The following is a 14206-nucleotide window of genomic DNA, read 5'->3' as shown; positions in this document are numbered from 1 at the left end:
ACAGACCAGACCACAGCGCTCGGGAGGAGGGAAACACATGTGACGCAGAGCATTTAGGTTCTCTTTAAATCATTGTTTTGACAGTTTGTCTTGTAGTTACGCGTGTATAACTGCAATCATGTGGTCGATTTGAAATGGAAAAACCACAGTCGGAGTTGAGCCGAGGCGAGAGATTCACTGCGGATGTGGAAGTGCAGTCAGAAGAAGCTCATGCTGCTCTGCTCTTTACATAAACACCTTTGATCATTTACATGGCCGCTATGTTAGCATTTACCCTTTTATCAATGGATAAAACTATTGTTTATGGTGATCCAACAAATACACTTGGGTCTACATTCAATCGGAGCAAAAAATCTGTCATATTTTAATTTAGTGCTATTTAGCTTTAGTTTAATCATTTATTGCTTAGTTTTATTAAATTAAATCTTGAATGATGATTTAGTTAATTTTTATGGAAAATATTTTATATGGCAAGATTCATCATGTTTTTTGTATTTTATATTTTTCCACCGAAGAAGTGATATACCAATGTAGTGTTTAATTTAATGGAATCCCAAAGTAATGTTGTGTCTTATTGTTGTATGTTTATTCCAAAATGTGAGTTTATCTTCAAGTAATTGATTTCCATTTCAGAGTAGGTGGTATTTTTATAGTATCTATTTAATTAAATTATTTAACAAAAATTAAGTGTCTCTTGTCACATTGTTGCGTATTTATGCAGCATTTTATTTAACTGAATCAAATGAATGATCATTTTTATTTTATATTCACAGGACTTCTATCCCGCTTGGGACGCTTGACGCGATTCACACTCCACCTCCCAGAATGCACTCGGGCGTCCACGCAGGCGCAGACGCCTTTATTTAGTATACAGACCAGACAGCCGGAAGCTGCCTGCTGGAATTGAGCGAACGAAGAATACTTGGTAAAGTTTCTTGTCCTTAATAACGCACTGACATAACCACCGTTTTACGGTCAGAAGGTTCAAGTCTTTAGCTCAACAAATCGGTTCGCGGTTCAGTTGCAGTAAGTTAGACGTGGCTTGTTTCGGAAGATTTGGGTGAATTAGCTTAGCAAGTTGGCAGCTAGCTGGAGGCCCTTCATTCACTTCACGACTCTTGCAGTGGAAATCGCATTGCTCCCATCTACCGGGTAGATGTTTCCTGATCGTCTTTCAAAGCCAATGTCTTCAACTGTTCGTGGCTGACGACAAACATCGAGGATTACTGGTCGAGGGAAGCTTAAGTTGACACTGGCTTCCACTGTGAGGAAGAAACAGTAACACAATTAAGTCATAAACGTCAACACGCTTCAACAAAGTTCCTCTTGTTCACAACTATATCATGTTTCATTTTTAGCCAAATGAATTCGCCTTCATATCAAGGAAGTCGTTGGATATTGACAGCTCCAGAATTGTATTATTATTCTGTGTTTTGACAGTTCATGTCAGACTTCTGAGCATCGTGTGTCTCACAGAGTACTTCAGGATTTTGTCTCAGAGAGATCGCTTGTTCGACTTGTTATCATTTGCTGTCACTTCTCTCACTGTTTCTTGGGTATAATCTTCTCTAATACTAATATTGTGGGGGGGTTTTCTTGAAGAGTTAACTTCCATTCATTTGTAGACACATTACTCGGACTGTGACTTAGGAAAGACCTTGTTGAAGCCTTTAAAACGACCGTTCACGCCCCCTCTTCCTATAAAAAAAGTGATCCTATATCGCTGGTCATTCTTCAATACTGAATGGTGTTTTCTAGTTCATGTGTTTTGTTTATCTGGAAAAAAAGGTCTGTTTCAGGTAGAACTCTATTAACACCCGTGAAAGTGAGTCCCAATACTGTTATTGAAGTCCATTCTCTCTGTCCATGTTGATGCACAGGAGAAAAATTAAAATAGGTTTGAAATTAAATTACACTGAAGATGATTATTTAGGATTGTTATCATGGGCTGTAGCGTCCCCTGCTGGTCATAAACTACAACTGCGTCTTCATTTGTGACGCTAGTATTATCACTCATTTCTGAAGTTTTATTGACATCGCGCTCGCTTGACATTGTAATATTTTGCAAGTAACAACTGGGAGGAATAATGAATTCAAGATGAAACTGAGAAAAAAGGTTGGAAAACGAATTGTAACTTTGGAGTGGTTTTGAAGTGGTATGTGTCATAAAAAATAAGACTGTAAAATAAATAATATATAGATGTATTTACACTGTGACCTGTTTATATTAGTTAATCAAACTGTGCTGTGTGGTCTGCGTCTCTGTGTAGTATAGAAGATGTTTTCATGGATGTCCTCATGATGCACACGTGCTCCAACAGTAATATTCTGGCACTGGTCTGTCTGGGACGTAAATAGAAGCCTAATTGAATACAGTTATTAATAAATCGACTCACTGTTGCTTGTCAGAGTTACACAACTTGGACAGTTCCAGTACTAACAGCTTTCAGATCCAATTATTAGCAGATGTGAGACACAATTCCAAACAAACTCCAGAGAGTTATTTTACAGTCCAACATCACAATATTTTAGGATTCTGTCAGCTTCAACTGGTTATCTTGTGCTGCTAAGTAAAACAGTGTGTGCTGAAGAGCTTAACCTCTCCTTGCATGGAATCATTTGCAATGCCGTTAAACAATAATTTGCCTTTCAAACAAACACAACATAAAGTCTACTTCAGAGACGACCAGGGAAGTTGGACTCAAGCAGTTTTCCATCAGAATTATTCCTGGGAGGCCTGCGATGGCTGAAAGATTCTGTTTCCACGGTGCCTTACATTGTGTAGTGGAAACATGTGTTATGTACTTACATTCTTCGCACTTTTTTGATGCATCAGAAGCTCCAAAAAAGGCACCATATATTTTTTTTTCAATTTATAGACAAATTATTTGAGCCAACGCAGATCATCAACTTGATTTTTTCCTATATATTGACCACTAGATTAGGTGCTCAGTATGTTCACAACCCAGGTTTTCGGTGAAAAGATGGCAGCGCTCCACTGGGATTCAAAGTTGCCAAACTGTGTTTGTGTGTCCTTGCCAGGTGCGATGGAGCGATGAAGTGTCCACAGCCGGAGGAGTGAAAACGGCGACGCAGCCATGACCGAGTGCTTCCTGCCTCCCAGCAGCAGCCCTGCTGAGCAGCGCAGGGCGGAGCACCCGGGGGGCGTGGCCCGCACTCCCAGCTCCGAGGAAATCAGCCCCACCAAGTTCCCGGGACTGTACCGCACCGGCGAGCCCTCGCCGCCGCACGACGGCCATCACCATGAGGTGCCCGACACGTACGTGTCCGACGATGACAAGGAGCACAGCAAGAAGAAGAACAAGTTCAAGAAGAAGGAGAAAAGAAGTAAGAGAGCCACATGAGTTCTCTATTTTCATGTCTGTCCGAGCGCTGAATTAAGGTCATCGAGGTCATTTAGAAACTAGTGAAGTGGTGATGTCTGGCAAGAGTTTTTCTACTCGCAGAGAGGCGGCAGTAGCAAATGTAGTATCCAAAATGTTGAGTCATGCTCTGAGTCATGTCAGAATCCTGTGTACATGACATATTCAGACACAAACACAGAGCAGTTCATGAGGAGCAGTAAAAGCTGAAGCCTCTGAGCTCTTTGTCTGCTCCGGATCCACCTTTTTCCATGTCGGTGTTCAGCTGCAGCAGCGGGCAGTGTGGCAGAGAGGAAGCAGTGGACAGTTTTAGGGCAACACCCAGTGAAGTTGTGTCAGCGTGGAGTCTGAAGAAGCTGGAAACAGATTTTGGAAGGTGGTGGTGGCGGCTCTCTGATGTCATGAGAATAAATGAACTGGGTTTGTTCCGGAGAGGAGCTAAATCTGTGACTGACCTCTTTTTCATGTCCCCCTCCTGGTGCTGTCCTCCCTCCCTCCCTCCACCTCGGGGCTGTGGAGTAGTGGGCTTCTCTTCTCTCTCCACTGACAGTCTTTCTTGTTCTTCAGCTGAGGGCTACGCCGCCTTCCAGGAGGACAGTTCTGCAGACGAAGCCGAGAGTCCCTCCAAGATGAAGCGCTCCAAGGGGATCCACGTGTTCAAGAAGCCCAGCTTCTCCAAGAAGAAGGAGAAAGACTTCAAGGTGAAGGACAAGAGCTTCAAGGAGGACAAAGCCAAAGACAAGAAGTCAAAGGACATGACGGCTGCTGATGTGGTCAAACAATGGAAGGAGAAGAAGAAGAAGAAGAAGCCGACAACGGAGGCAGAGCCGGTCCCTGTGGAGGCCCCTGCCTTCAGGCCCATCTTTGGAGCCCCTCTCGTGGAAGCAGTGAAGAGGACGGCCCTGTACGATGGGATCCAGCTGCCCGCCATCTTCAGAGAGTGTGTGGACTACATCGAGAGCTACGGCATGAAGTGCGAGGGGATCTACCGAGTCTCAGGTACAGGACGTCAGCATGTGGGATGTTGGTTGGCTTGAGGGCTCAGAGTCACTGAGCTGGTTCTTTTCTCAGGTATGAAGTCCAAAGTGGATGAACTCAAAGCGGCCTATGACCGCGAGGAGTGTCCCTGCCTGGAGGAGTACGACCCGCACACGGTGGCCAGCCTGCTGAAGCAGTACTTGCGTGAGCTGCCCGAGAACCTGCTGGGCCGGGACTTAGCACAGCGCTTTGAAGACGCCTGCGGCCGGCAGCTGGAGGCGGAGAAGGTGACTGAGTTCCAGAGGCTCCTCGCCGAAGTCTCCGCCGAGAGCCGGCTTCTTCTGAGCTGGCTGATCACACACATGGACCATGTGATCAGCAGGGAGACTGACACCAAGATGAACATCCAGAACATCTCCATCGTCCTCAACCCGACCATACAGGTCAGCAAAGAGGCTTGTCTGATATAATTATAATTTGGCAGGCTTTTAGCTAGAGGGCGTCTGGACGGCCTGAACTGCAAAACGTTTTATCATTATTATTTTTTAATTAATCAGGGTCAGCCAAGTAAAACAATTGTGTTACTGTGGCAACAGTCACTGAGGTCATGTCTGTTAACATTTATTTGACTGCTTGTTTATTTGTTGTTTAAGTTATTGTGGGACAAATGGATGTTTACAGCTCTGTTTTTTACAAAGCAAGTTGTCAGTCATCCACTGTGCGTCAGGAAGGGGTGGGGTTAGGGCGTGGTTATTGGTTGGGGGCGGGCTTATGGATGCCCTGTTTCAAAATCCTAGCTAAAAGCCTGCAACTTGGTGTATATAAAGTACAAGCTATATGTTAGCAAAGTTAGCAGCCTAAACCAGCTTTTATCTCATATGAATTATTTACACTGTACTTTATTTCACTTTAATTTGCTAAATCATTTAGGGAAGTACCAGCAAAACACTGACAGGGTCAAATGTCAAGTTGACGTGAACAAAACATCACATGAGACTGAAACTTGGGCTGTACAATCAGCAAACAAACACAGTGACGCTGAAAACAAGATTGAGATGACTATAACACTGATCTTGCTGTTGACTAGTACTCAGCATTACCTTCAGAATTACTGTGATAACTGAGAAATACTGTCCTGTGCACCTGAACTGGCTCTTGTTGCCAGGAACACAACTACGAGTGGTGTCGTCAGATTGTTGGTGCACGTGTAAACTGTCACAGACAGAGTTGTATTTTCCGTTAAGGTGAACAGAGTTGTGCTCAAACCAAGAAGTTCTTGTAGAAGTGTTGCTGGAGGTCAGGAGCGTGTCGAAAACAAATCTTGCTGAAGCTCACTGGAACCCTGAAATTGCATTCCAGGTGATGTTTTCACCAGATGAAATAGTGAGTTCCTCTCTGGCCTAGTTAGTCAAACTCTCCGAGGAGACCACTCTGGCTGCTCCACTTCCCCCGCCCTGCTTTCTGTTATGAGTGGCGGCGAGGACACGCGTGGGATCATGCCGACGTGTGCTGTGATTCCAGATTGGGAACCGCGTCCTCTACATGTTCTTCACCCACGTGAAGGAGCTGTTTGGCGACGTGGTGCTGAAGCCGGTGGTGCGACCGCTTCGCTGGTCCAACATGGCCACCATGCCGCAGCTGCCCGAGACTCAGGACAACATCAAGGAGGAGATCAGGCGACAGGTTGGTGTGTGCTGGCAGGGATGAGAACAATCTGACTGAATCAAATGAATGATGTTCCTAATGTCAATATGCTTCCATCACCGGTGATCCCTGCGACCAGAGGGGTTTATTTAGTCACCCATCATCTCTTTTCCACCTCAGGAGTTCCTGCTCAACTGTCTACACCAGGACCTTCAGGCTGGGGTGAAGGACCTGTCCAAAGAGGAGCGGCTCTGGGAGGTCCAGAGGATCCTGACCGCCCTCAAGAGAAAGCTGCGGGAGGCCAAGCGTCAGGTGAGTTGTGGCCGAGGGAGATGAAAGAAAAATACTGTGTATGAGTGAGTCAGACTGGGATGAAGCAAAGCAACTGGCTCTTACTTTAATCTGCAATAGAAACAAACCTGCGCTGAACTGACCTCCTCAGCGCGTCCGGTGCTGAGCGTGGCTAATGGTCCCAGCTCTGTGTAGGAGCTGACTATTTTTGGAAAACTAACTGCCGATGCTTGGACCCGGTGCCAGTTAGCACAGCACAGTGTGACTCACTCAAGCGTCTCCTCCTTTATTCTGGTCCAGTATAGTGTTTTTGAAGACAAAGAGCGCTTGTGTGTTCAGCTGTGTGAGGTTCAATGTGGTTCCTGACAAGCCCTTGGATTTAAACCAACCAGCTGCTCAACTTCAACCTCAGACGTTTCTTGTTTTTTGACCCTGGTTCCTGATCTTTCCTCCTCAGGAGTGCGAAACTAAGATCGCCCAGGAAATAGCTAGCCTGTCGAAGGAAGACGTTTCCAAAGAGGAGATGACGGAGAACGAAGAGGAGGTGATCAACCTGCTCTTGGCTCAGGTGAGGCCTGCAGGTGGGCTGCTGCCAGGCTTGGTGACTCACACCCCTGTTTGCTCCAGGAGAACGAGATCCTGACGGAACAGGAGGAGCTGATCTCGCTGGAGCAGGTTCTGCGGCGACAGATCGCAACAGAGAAGGAGGAGATCGACCGGCTGAGAGGGGAAATCGCAGACATACAGAGGTGCTTGTGGAGCATGTGACTCCGCCTGTGAAGCCGACCAGATTTCGTTGTGTTTTGGCCTCAATAACCAAAGTGTTTTTGTTCAGTCGACAGCAAGGTCGGAGCGAGACGGAAGAATATTCCTCGGACAGTGAGAGTGAGAGCGAGGATGAGGAGGAGCTGCAGATAATCTTGGAGGATCTACAGAAGCAGAACGAGGAACTGGAGGTGAGTGTCACACGACCTTCACTCAACTGTGACGGTGTCAGCATTAAACCTTTCAATATCCCACCAGAACAAAAACACCCACCTGAACCAAGCCATCCACGAGGAGCAGGAGGCCATCTTGGAGCTGCGCGTGCAGCTGCGTCTCCTGCAGAGCCACAAGCTGCAGCAGGAGCTGACCGTCCCACCGTCGGCGGAGCAAGCTCCACCCCTCCAGTCCAGCCCAGAGGCCCGCAGCGAAGAGCAGACCAAGCGCTCCGTCACCACTGCAGCTGGGAACGCAGACACCTCCGCCTCAGCTAACGGGAAAGCCGCTAAAGATCCTTCCAAGCCGTCGCCCAGCAAAGACCGGAGGGACGTGTGAGCTCACCACCCGGTGGGAGAAGGAGCCCGAGCCAGAGGGACCACGCCTGCGGAGCCGGTATGAAGGAAGCGATGAAGGGAACCAGAGGAACTTTATTTTTATTCACAGGTCAAAACAACAACTTTTCCCGCTGTCCTGCTCACGGATGGTGTTGTAGGAAGGAGACCACTGTGCCATAACTGAAGACGAGTTCGCCCCAAAGAACCACTAACGCAGAAGCTCTTGAATCTTAATCTTTAATATTAAATATATTTAAGTAGACGATTGACGACAAGCGTTGATTGGCGCTCCTCAGTAATATATGAATAGATGTGAACTTTATCCTCCGTGCTTTTTCTTCACACATTTAAAACCCAAATTCCTGGTTTTATTTCACAATTGGCCGGAACACGCTCCGATAAAACATTACGACCACCTGCCTGGCACAGTGTAGGTCCAGCCGTTGCACCGGCTGCGGCGCTTTTGTGGGATGCCAGGAAGTGAACCCCCGGTCTCTGCTGGGGCTGGTGACCTGCTCGAGTGCAAGTCCTCACTCGTGCCATAGTTTCAAGCGACACTCTAGAATGTGTGTTTTATGTGTTCCAAGAAGAGGAGATGCCCTGCAGAATCTTATTTAACTGATGGATCCAATGAAGGAATGGAACCACCGTGTTCCTTCCACCCCTAACCTGTGATGACCACTGCAGACCGGGGGCCGAGGACCACCTCCCCTCCCCTCCCCTCCCCTCCCCTCCCCTACACTGTGTCAGCCTCGTGGTCGTACTCTCGTAGCTGATTCACTCAACGTTGGTCCAGCTCTTGCACGATCCGTGCTCACATCTCAAACATTGACTTGTGTATTTTCTCATGTATTTGTGAGTCAGTCATTTCATATCACGGCCGACGATCACCGTCGAAACTATTTTCTGTCGTGAGATGTACTGTATTTTCAGCTCACGCTCTGTCTGCTCTTTTTTTATGATTCGAGTATATCAAGTGTTTGCCTGTACGAGTCCGCGTAGACCCGGACTTGTGATCGTGTTGATCATCCTGTGACTGAAGCTTCGCATAAACTTATTTTCATATTGTGCTGAGCTTCCTGTTGCAGACGGAATAATGCTGTGAAGAATAAAGTGTCAAACCGTTAGCTTTTGGTGACGCTTTGGTTTCTTGAACAAGTCGGCTATTGTCTTCCTCCTAATTTTCTTGCTTTTTGTTTCCTTTTTTATTTACATAATAGAATAGCTAAACCTGAACTGGGATAATCCTCCTCTATATTTATATATATCACAAACGTCAAGTGAAAGGAAGCAATGGTACCAACTGTTTGAAGTTACAGGGTTTTAGTGTAAAAATATTTAATGTATTGCTATCTGTATATTTTTCTTTTCTGCTCATATTTCCCTCTTGAATTCTACTCGAAACAGAGAATGACTCCCTAAGAGTGAGAGGCGATCATCGAGTTATGTAGCGAAACAGACCGGAAACGTGTGCTTCTTACTTTGAAAGACAACCGGATGTCACCCGGTCTAACTGTCGTCGATTGTTGCTGGAGCAAGACGGTCTTCTTCGGGGCCGGGTCTTCATCAGGGGCTGGGTCTGCGCTCCAGAACCGACGAGGAAAAAAAATAAGTCGAGTCCTGAAGAAAGACGACCAAGACAATGGTTGGCTGGTGACGAGCGATGATCTAGCGCTGGGATTCCGGACTCGACATGGCCATCAGGGAGCTCAAAGTTTGTCTCCTCGGGGTGAGTTGTCTTTTCCGAGCTCCATTTTGGGGGTGAATTCCTTCAGTCGAGCCCGTCCAGCCGCCGGACTGGTGCCCGGAGCGATGCTGTGACAGTGTTATTGCTAAAACAGATGCTACTTCTGTCTTCGGACGAGACTCGTTTAAAACAACTCGTCGTCGCTTCGTCTGAAACCTTTGCCTCCGTTGACGACAAAGCAAACCCAACGGTTTAAATGTTGAGTTGCGTGGTATCCAACGTTCGTATGAATTAAAGACGACGTGTCGTCATCTGTTTCTTTTTCTAACGGCTCTCAGAGCCGATCGTCCATGACGTCATCGGCAGACAACTGTGGTTAAAATTCCTGCTGCGTTAACAAAACCGACTGCAACCCTTGAAAGCTTGAAAACTTCATGTTTCAGGGTCACAGAAAGTCATTCACTGCTGCTGCGATGTGAATTTCACCAGCCAGCCTTCGCCGCTTCCTGTTTGTTGACTAGTTCTTTACCTTGGTGTCTGTGGGTTTAAGGACGCGGATTATTTATCAGGTCGACCTTTCGCACTTCTTATTTACATTAAACAGTTCACTCCGGTTTCCTCCCGCACTGACACAGAGATTAATTGACGTGATATATATTTTTTTCCAATATGCCTTTAAACAGATACAATTTAATCCACTGATCCTAGTATTTGAGTTCTTGTCCATTTTTAGCTTTTGACAGTTTTAATTCTTTAAGTTCTACTTGATGTCTTTTACATTCGATGCCTTTCACTCAAAACACTTTCATTTATAATAAAAACTATAAATATATGTATTCATTTTCCTGAATATAAATATACATGATATCTGTTTTTTTCTCTTCCTGCTTTTTTCGTAGATTATTTTTTTGGACATTGTCCTTATATTTGTTCTGTAGAGTGAATACATAATATTTTTCATTTACATTAAACTAATAATAAAAAGGGTTCATAGATAAAATCTCACCACCATCTTCCTCTCTCGTTAGAACCTATAGTCTTTAAAATAAAATAAAATATCGAATGGAAAGTGAATCAACTTTAGATATTCATTGCCGCTTGCCATGAATTCCATTTAAATGAATTAATATCATTATGTTAAGATAATCAATGATGAGGTCAGCAGCAGCAGTGTGACGTCATGATCAATAGTTCGGACTCTGACCTCCTGCTGCAGCCCTCTGATGTTCATCTGTTCACTTTTCTTCCAGGACACTGGAGTCGGGAAGTCCAGCATCGTTTGTCGGTTTGTTCAAGATCACTTCGACCACAACATCAGTCCTACGATCGGGTGAGAAACTCGGGTGAAACTAGTCCTGGAAACACAGAGCAGCTCCCTCAGACGTTCTCCTGGGTTTGGAGCTTCCTCTCAACGTTCCTCTGCTCTTATCTCCAGAGCGTCCTTCCTGACCAAAACGGTGCCGAGTGGAAATGAGCTACATAAATTCCTGATCTGGGACACTGCGGGGCAGGAAAGGGTGAGTGGCGGGTGGTTGTGTAACGCTTTCATTCATCCTCTCCGCTGGTGTGAGGACACGCTTATGACACACACACACACGTTTTGTGGTCAAGTCTGATGACACCGTGGACGAGAAGTGATGGATCCACATGACACATAGGGAGAGTTCACTTAGTCAAACAGAAGCAGGATGTTTCCGCTTCTTCAGAAGAGAAGTATTGAGCCGTTGTTTCCATCCACGAGACTCTGGAGCTGCCGCCCCCCCAAAATTCACCCCACTGACAGGGTTTTACCTGATTTAATGTGTGAGTTTAAAATGACATAGTTATGAAAGGGTTAAAAGTTTCCCCAGCCCTGGTCAAGAACTTGACCTCCACTGACTGTTGTGTAGGTGCAGTTCCCTTTGTCACCTTTGAGTGGCAGTAATGAGGCCTAGTGAGCACTTTTAACCCTGAAGAAGAATGAGGATAGGTTTTCTTTATTCTTCCCTAACTGGGAAAATTTTTCTTGCTGGCAGCATGGTAACTAAGACATTATCATTAATTTAAGATAATGATATTCTGGAAATTAGTTTCACCTTCTAGCGTTTGCTTTTCTTCAGCGGCTGAGCTCGCGTTCGTGTTGACGCCCACTTTCATCCAAAACATTTTAATTGAATTAAGCTGCTGTGTGTTTAGAGTCAGCATAACGGCAACAAACATCTGCAGGGCTGGGAGCGTCATGGATGCCAACGTTCTGAGCCGCGTTGGAGTCCTCAGGTTTCTGTCTCATGAGCGTGTGTTTTTTGCTGGCAGTTCCACTCTCTGGCGCCGATGTACTACAGAGGATCTGCTGCTGCTGTCATCGTCTACGACATCACCAAGCTGGTGCGTGAAGCACGACGTGTCCCGAGTGAAGGTCACGTCTGTCTCCGGAGTCTCCGGTTCCTCCGACCCTAACTCTTCTCCCTGACCTCGACAGGACTCGTTCCAGACTCTGAAGAAGTGGGTGAAGGAACTGAAGGAGCATGGGCCCGACGACATCGTCGTGGCCATTGCGGGGAACAAGAACGACCTCGGAGAGATCAGGTGACTCCTCCCGCAGTTCTCACGCTGAAACGCACCATGACTCAACCGTCTTTTGTTGACGTTCGTGACGTAACTTGGATAACCGGCAGGTTTGTCGTGTCTCCTCCGTCGCAGGGAAGTGCCCATGAAAGAGGCCAAAGAGTTTGCAGACTCCATCGCTGCCATTTTCATCGAGACCAGCGCCAGAAACGCCGTCAATGTGGAGGAGCTCTTCCAGAAGATCAGTACGTGACGTCGACCGAGTCGATGCTTCTTCTCTACACACTCAAATCAGGAAGTTGTGTGAATGAGTCCGATAACAGAAATGAAAAGTTGAAAAACAGGAACAAGACTCAGTCGACTACACTCGAGAGAGTCACAGGAAGCTGACGTGTCATCACGCCTGCCTTTTGGTGACACATGTCTTCTTCAGGAAATTGATGTTTCATCTCTCTTTGCCAGGCCGTGGTTGCCACAGCAACCGGTCCTTCATCATGAACCTCAGTGGTTCCTATCTTTCATCTTGGTCCAACACTCTCTCCTCTCCATCGCTCAGTCCAAATCACTATATCATCCACAAACATCATGGTCAATAGAGAGTCCCCTGTACGTCTGACCTGAACGTTCATGAATTCCCTCAGAACAATTCAAATCTCCCTCCATGTGTTTCAGGCAAACAGATCCCACCGCTGCAGAACCCTGAGGTGGAGAGCACCGAGTCCTTCAAAATCACCGGCCAGCCTCCTGCGTCCTCCAGGAGATGCTGCTAGCAGTTGTCCTCACCGGGCCGACTCCACCTTTGCACACAGTGTCGTAATTGCAGGGAGAGGTGAGGAGCAGCGTCACTGCACTGTCAAATAACCAGCACATTTTGAGATTCTTTCAAATGGATCCGCCAGTCAGCGTCGCTCTGTCGCCCTCTAGCGGCGTGTGCAGGAGCCGCAGTATTCGTCAAAACTGTTAGTGTTCTGGTGCAGTTGCGCAGGACGAGCGTGGCCTGCAGGACGATGGAGGTGTTGTGAGTGCTGTGGAGTCCATGGGGTTTTTTTTACGCTCATTTCCTGCTGTAGATGTAGGCGAGCAGAGGTCACGACCCCTGGTGCTGAGACACTGACCACACTAGTTTACAATTTGTCTTGGGACGATGCACGATGAAACATGTGATGAACAGGGAAAGCCTTAGAACTGTAACATTTTCTGCCAGTTTTACTATTAAACTTGTGCCTAAATATGAGGGAACAGCCTGGAGCAGGAAGTGCCTTTTTTTAAACACATGAAATTTTTATTAAATAACAAAATAGACATTTCCTCATGTGTAGTTTTTAATAATTCCAACTGTGTATTCTCCCGTGCTGGCAACCACTGCCGTGTGTTTGTGTGTGACTGGGCTCTTGGTTCTGAATGTGGGAGTGGATCTGCGGCGCAGCTTGTTCTACTGCTGTTGGCGACCCCTGGTGGTGATACCGAGATGTACCGAGATCAGAGACGAGGAATAACCGCACGATTCATGCTGAGCGGCAGGAAACGTGTGGCATCTTGGCGAGTCGATTTGTTCGTTTGAGCGTGTTTTTGTCGGTTAAACTACAGTTTACAGTCTTTATCTCTGTTTAAATATTCCTGTGGGTTAAAGCGTCAAAACGTCCGCTCTAATTTCCAACAAGTGTGTCATTGAATGTGTGTAAATATAGGCATGTAGTTGTTGTGTTGAAGTGTGTTTGTGTGATTATGTTTAAGTGTGTAGCAACTAGGTTCAGATCCGATCAAAGGTGGAGACTGTGTGGTGACCGGGGGCGAATTCCGGGCCACGGCCATGAGATAGGAGAGGCGCCTTGTGGCCTGTGACCCGGTCAGCTTGGCTCTGTTTGTCCTGAATCAAGGGCCCAAACTAAATCAAGTGAATTCAGGAGTTCCAAAAAAAAAGCTTAAATGTCAGACATGTGAATGCGATCTTGTGATCAACGGGGTCACTCTGACAGGATGTACAGCATGTAGTCATGGCATCACTCTGGTGTGGAGTGAGGAGCTTCACCTCATGTGCCTTTCTCCTCAGTCACTCTGTAAATACATGAATAAAACTCCTTCCTTCTGACTCCATGTTTTCCTCTCCCATCCTGAAATAGGATTCTCAGACAGGCAGATGAGTGATGGGGGGTCGACTGGGTCGCGGCATCTGACCTGCTGTCGCCATGGCGACGAGGGGCGCACATAACATGTCGTGCAAAAACGGCGTATGGCTGAAGGAGCGACATGAACTCACCGTGTACATCAGTCCATCTCAGTCAGGACCCCCCCTGCTGACCTCCTCGGGTCACGCGCTCTTGTGTTTACGTATTGGAAAATAACTGCACGGATAAGTTGACCGA

General features: G+C 46.6%; 2 protein-coding genes across 3 annotated transcripts; both read left to right on the top strand.

The window, feature by feature from the left end:
* The first annotated feature begins 794 nt into the window (after positions 1 to 794).
* Positions 795 to 8756, top strand: ralbp1 (ralA binding protein 1). The gene is made up of 10 exons (XM_053882682.1): positions 795 to 925; positions 3043 to 3348; positions 3951 to 4382; positions 4455 to 4804; positions 5883 to 6044; positions 6186 to 6317; positions 6754 to 6864; positions 6924 to 7045; positions 7132 to 7252; positions 7320 to 8756. The coding sequence occupies exons 2-10, from the start codon at positions 3099 to 3101 to the stop codon at positions 7611 to 7613; spliced, it is 1974 nt and encodes a 657-aa protein (XP_053738657.1). The 5' UTR covers positions 795 to 925; positions 3043 to 3098; the 3' UTR covers positions 7614 to 8756.
* A 354-nt stretch (positions 8757 to 9110) lies between these two features.
* On the top strand, positions 9111 to 13920 carry rab31 (RAB31, member RAS oncogene family). Of its 2 annotated transcripts, XR_008416366.1 has the most exons (8): positions 9111 to 9341; positions 10550 to 10629; positions 10735 to 10816; positions 11592 to 11663; positions 11758 to 11864; positions 11979 to 12088; positions 12516 to 12672; positions 12768 to 13920. XR_008416366.1 is itself a non-coding variant. In XM_053882688.1 (7 exons), the coding sequence occupies exons 1-7, from the start codon at positions 9306 to 9308 to the stop codon at positions 12611 to 12613; spliced, it is 585 nt and encodes a 194-aa protein (XP_053738663.1). In that variant the 5' UTR covers positions 9112 to 9305; the 3' UTR covers positions 12614 to 13920. The 2 variants fall into 2 exon arrangements, 1 of the variants encoding a protein (XP_053738663.1); XM_053882688.1 differs by having other exon boundaries at positions 9112 to 9341; positions 12516 to 13920.
* Positions 13921 to 14206: the final 286 nt, after the last annotated feature.

Source organism: Synchiropus splendidus, chromosome 13 (genome assembly GCF_027744825.2).
Source record: "Synchiropus splendidus isolate RoL2022-P1 chromosome 13, RoL_Sspl_1.0, whole genome shotgun sequence".
Taxonomy (NCBI): domain Eukaryota; kingdom Metazoa; phylum Chordata; class Actinopteri; order Syngnathiformes; family Callionymidae; genus Synchiropus; species Synchiropus splendidus.
This window is presented reverse-complemented; position numbering and strand designations above follow the sequence as displayed.

Bases quoted from the DNA above. Each gene is read 5' to 3' on its own strand.
- ralbp1 (XM_053882682.1), top strand. From the start codon at position 3,099: ATGACCGAGTGCTTCCTGCCTCCCAGCAGCAGCCCTGCTGAGCAGCGC. The intron at 4,805-5,882 runs GTCAGCAAAGAG...CTGTGATTCCAG, and splicing joins TCCTCAACCCGACCATACAG to ATTGGGAACCGCGTCCTCTA. The intron at 7,253-7,319 runs GTGAGTGTCACA...ATATCCCACCAG, and splicing joins AGCAGAACGAGGAACTGGAG to AACAAAAACACCCACCTGAA.
- rab31 (XM_053882688.1), top strand. From the start codon at position 9,306: ATGGCCATCAGGGAGCTCAAAGTTTGTCTCCTCGGG. The intron at 9,342-10,549 runs GTGAGTTGTCTT...CTTTTCTTCCAG, and splicing joins TCAAAGTTTGTCTCCTCGGG to GACACTGGAGTCGGGAAGTC. The intron at 12,089-12,515 runs GTACGTGACGTC...CATGTGTTTCAG, and splicing joins GGAGCTCTTCCAGAAGATCA to GCAAACAGATCCCACCGCTG.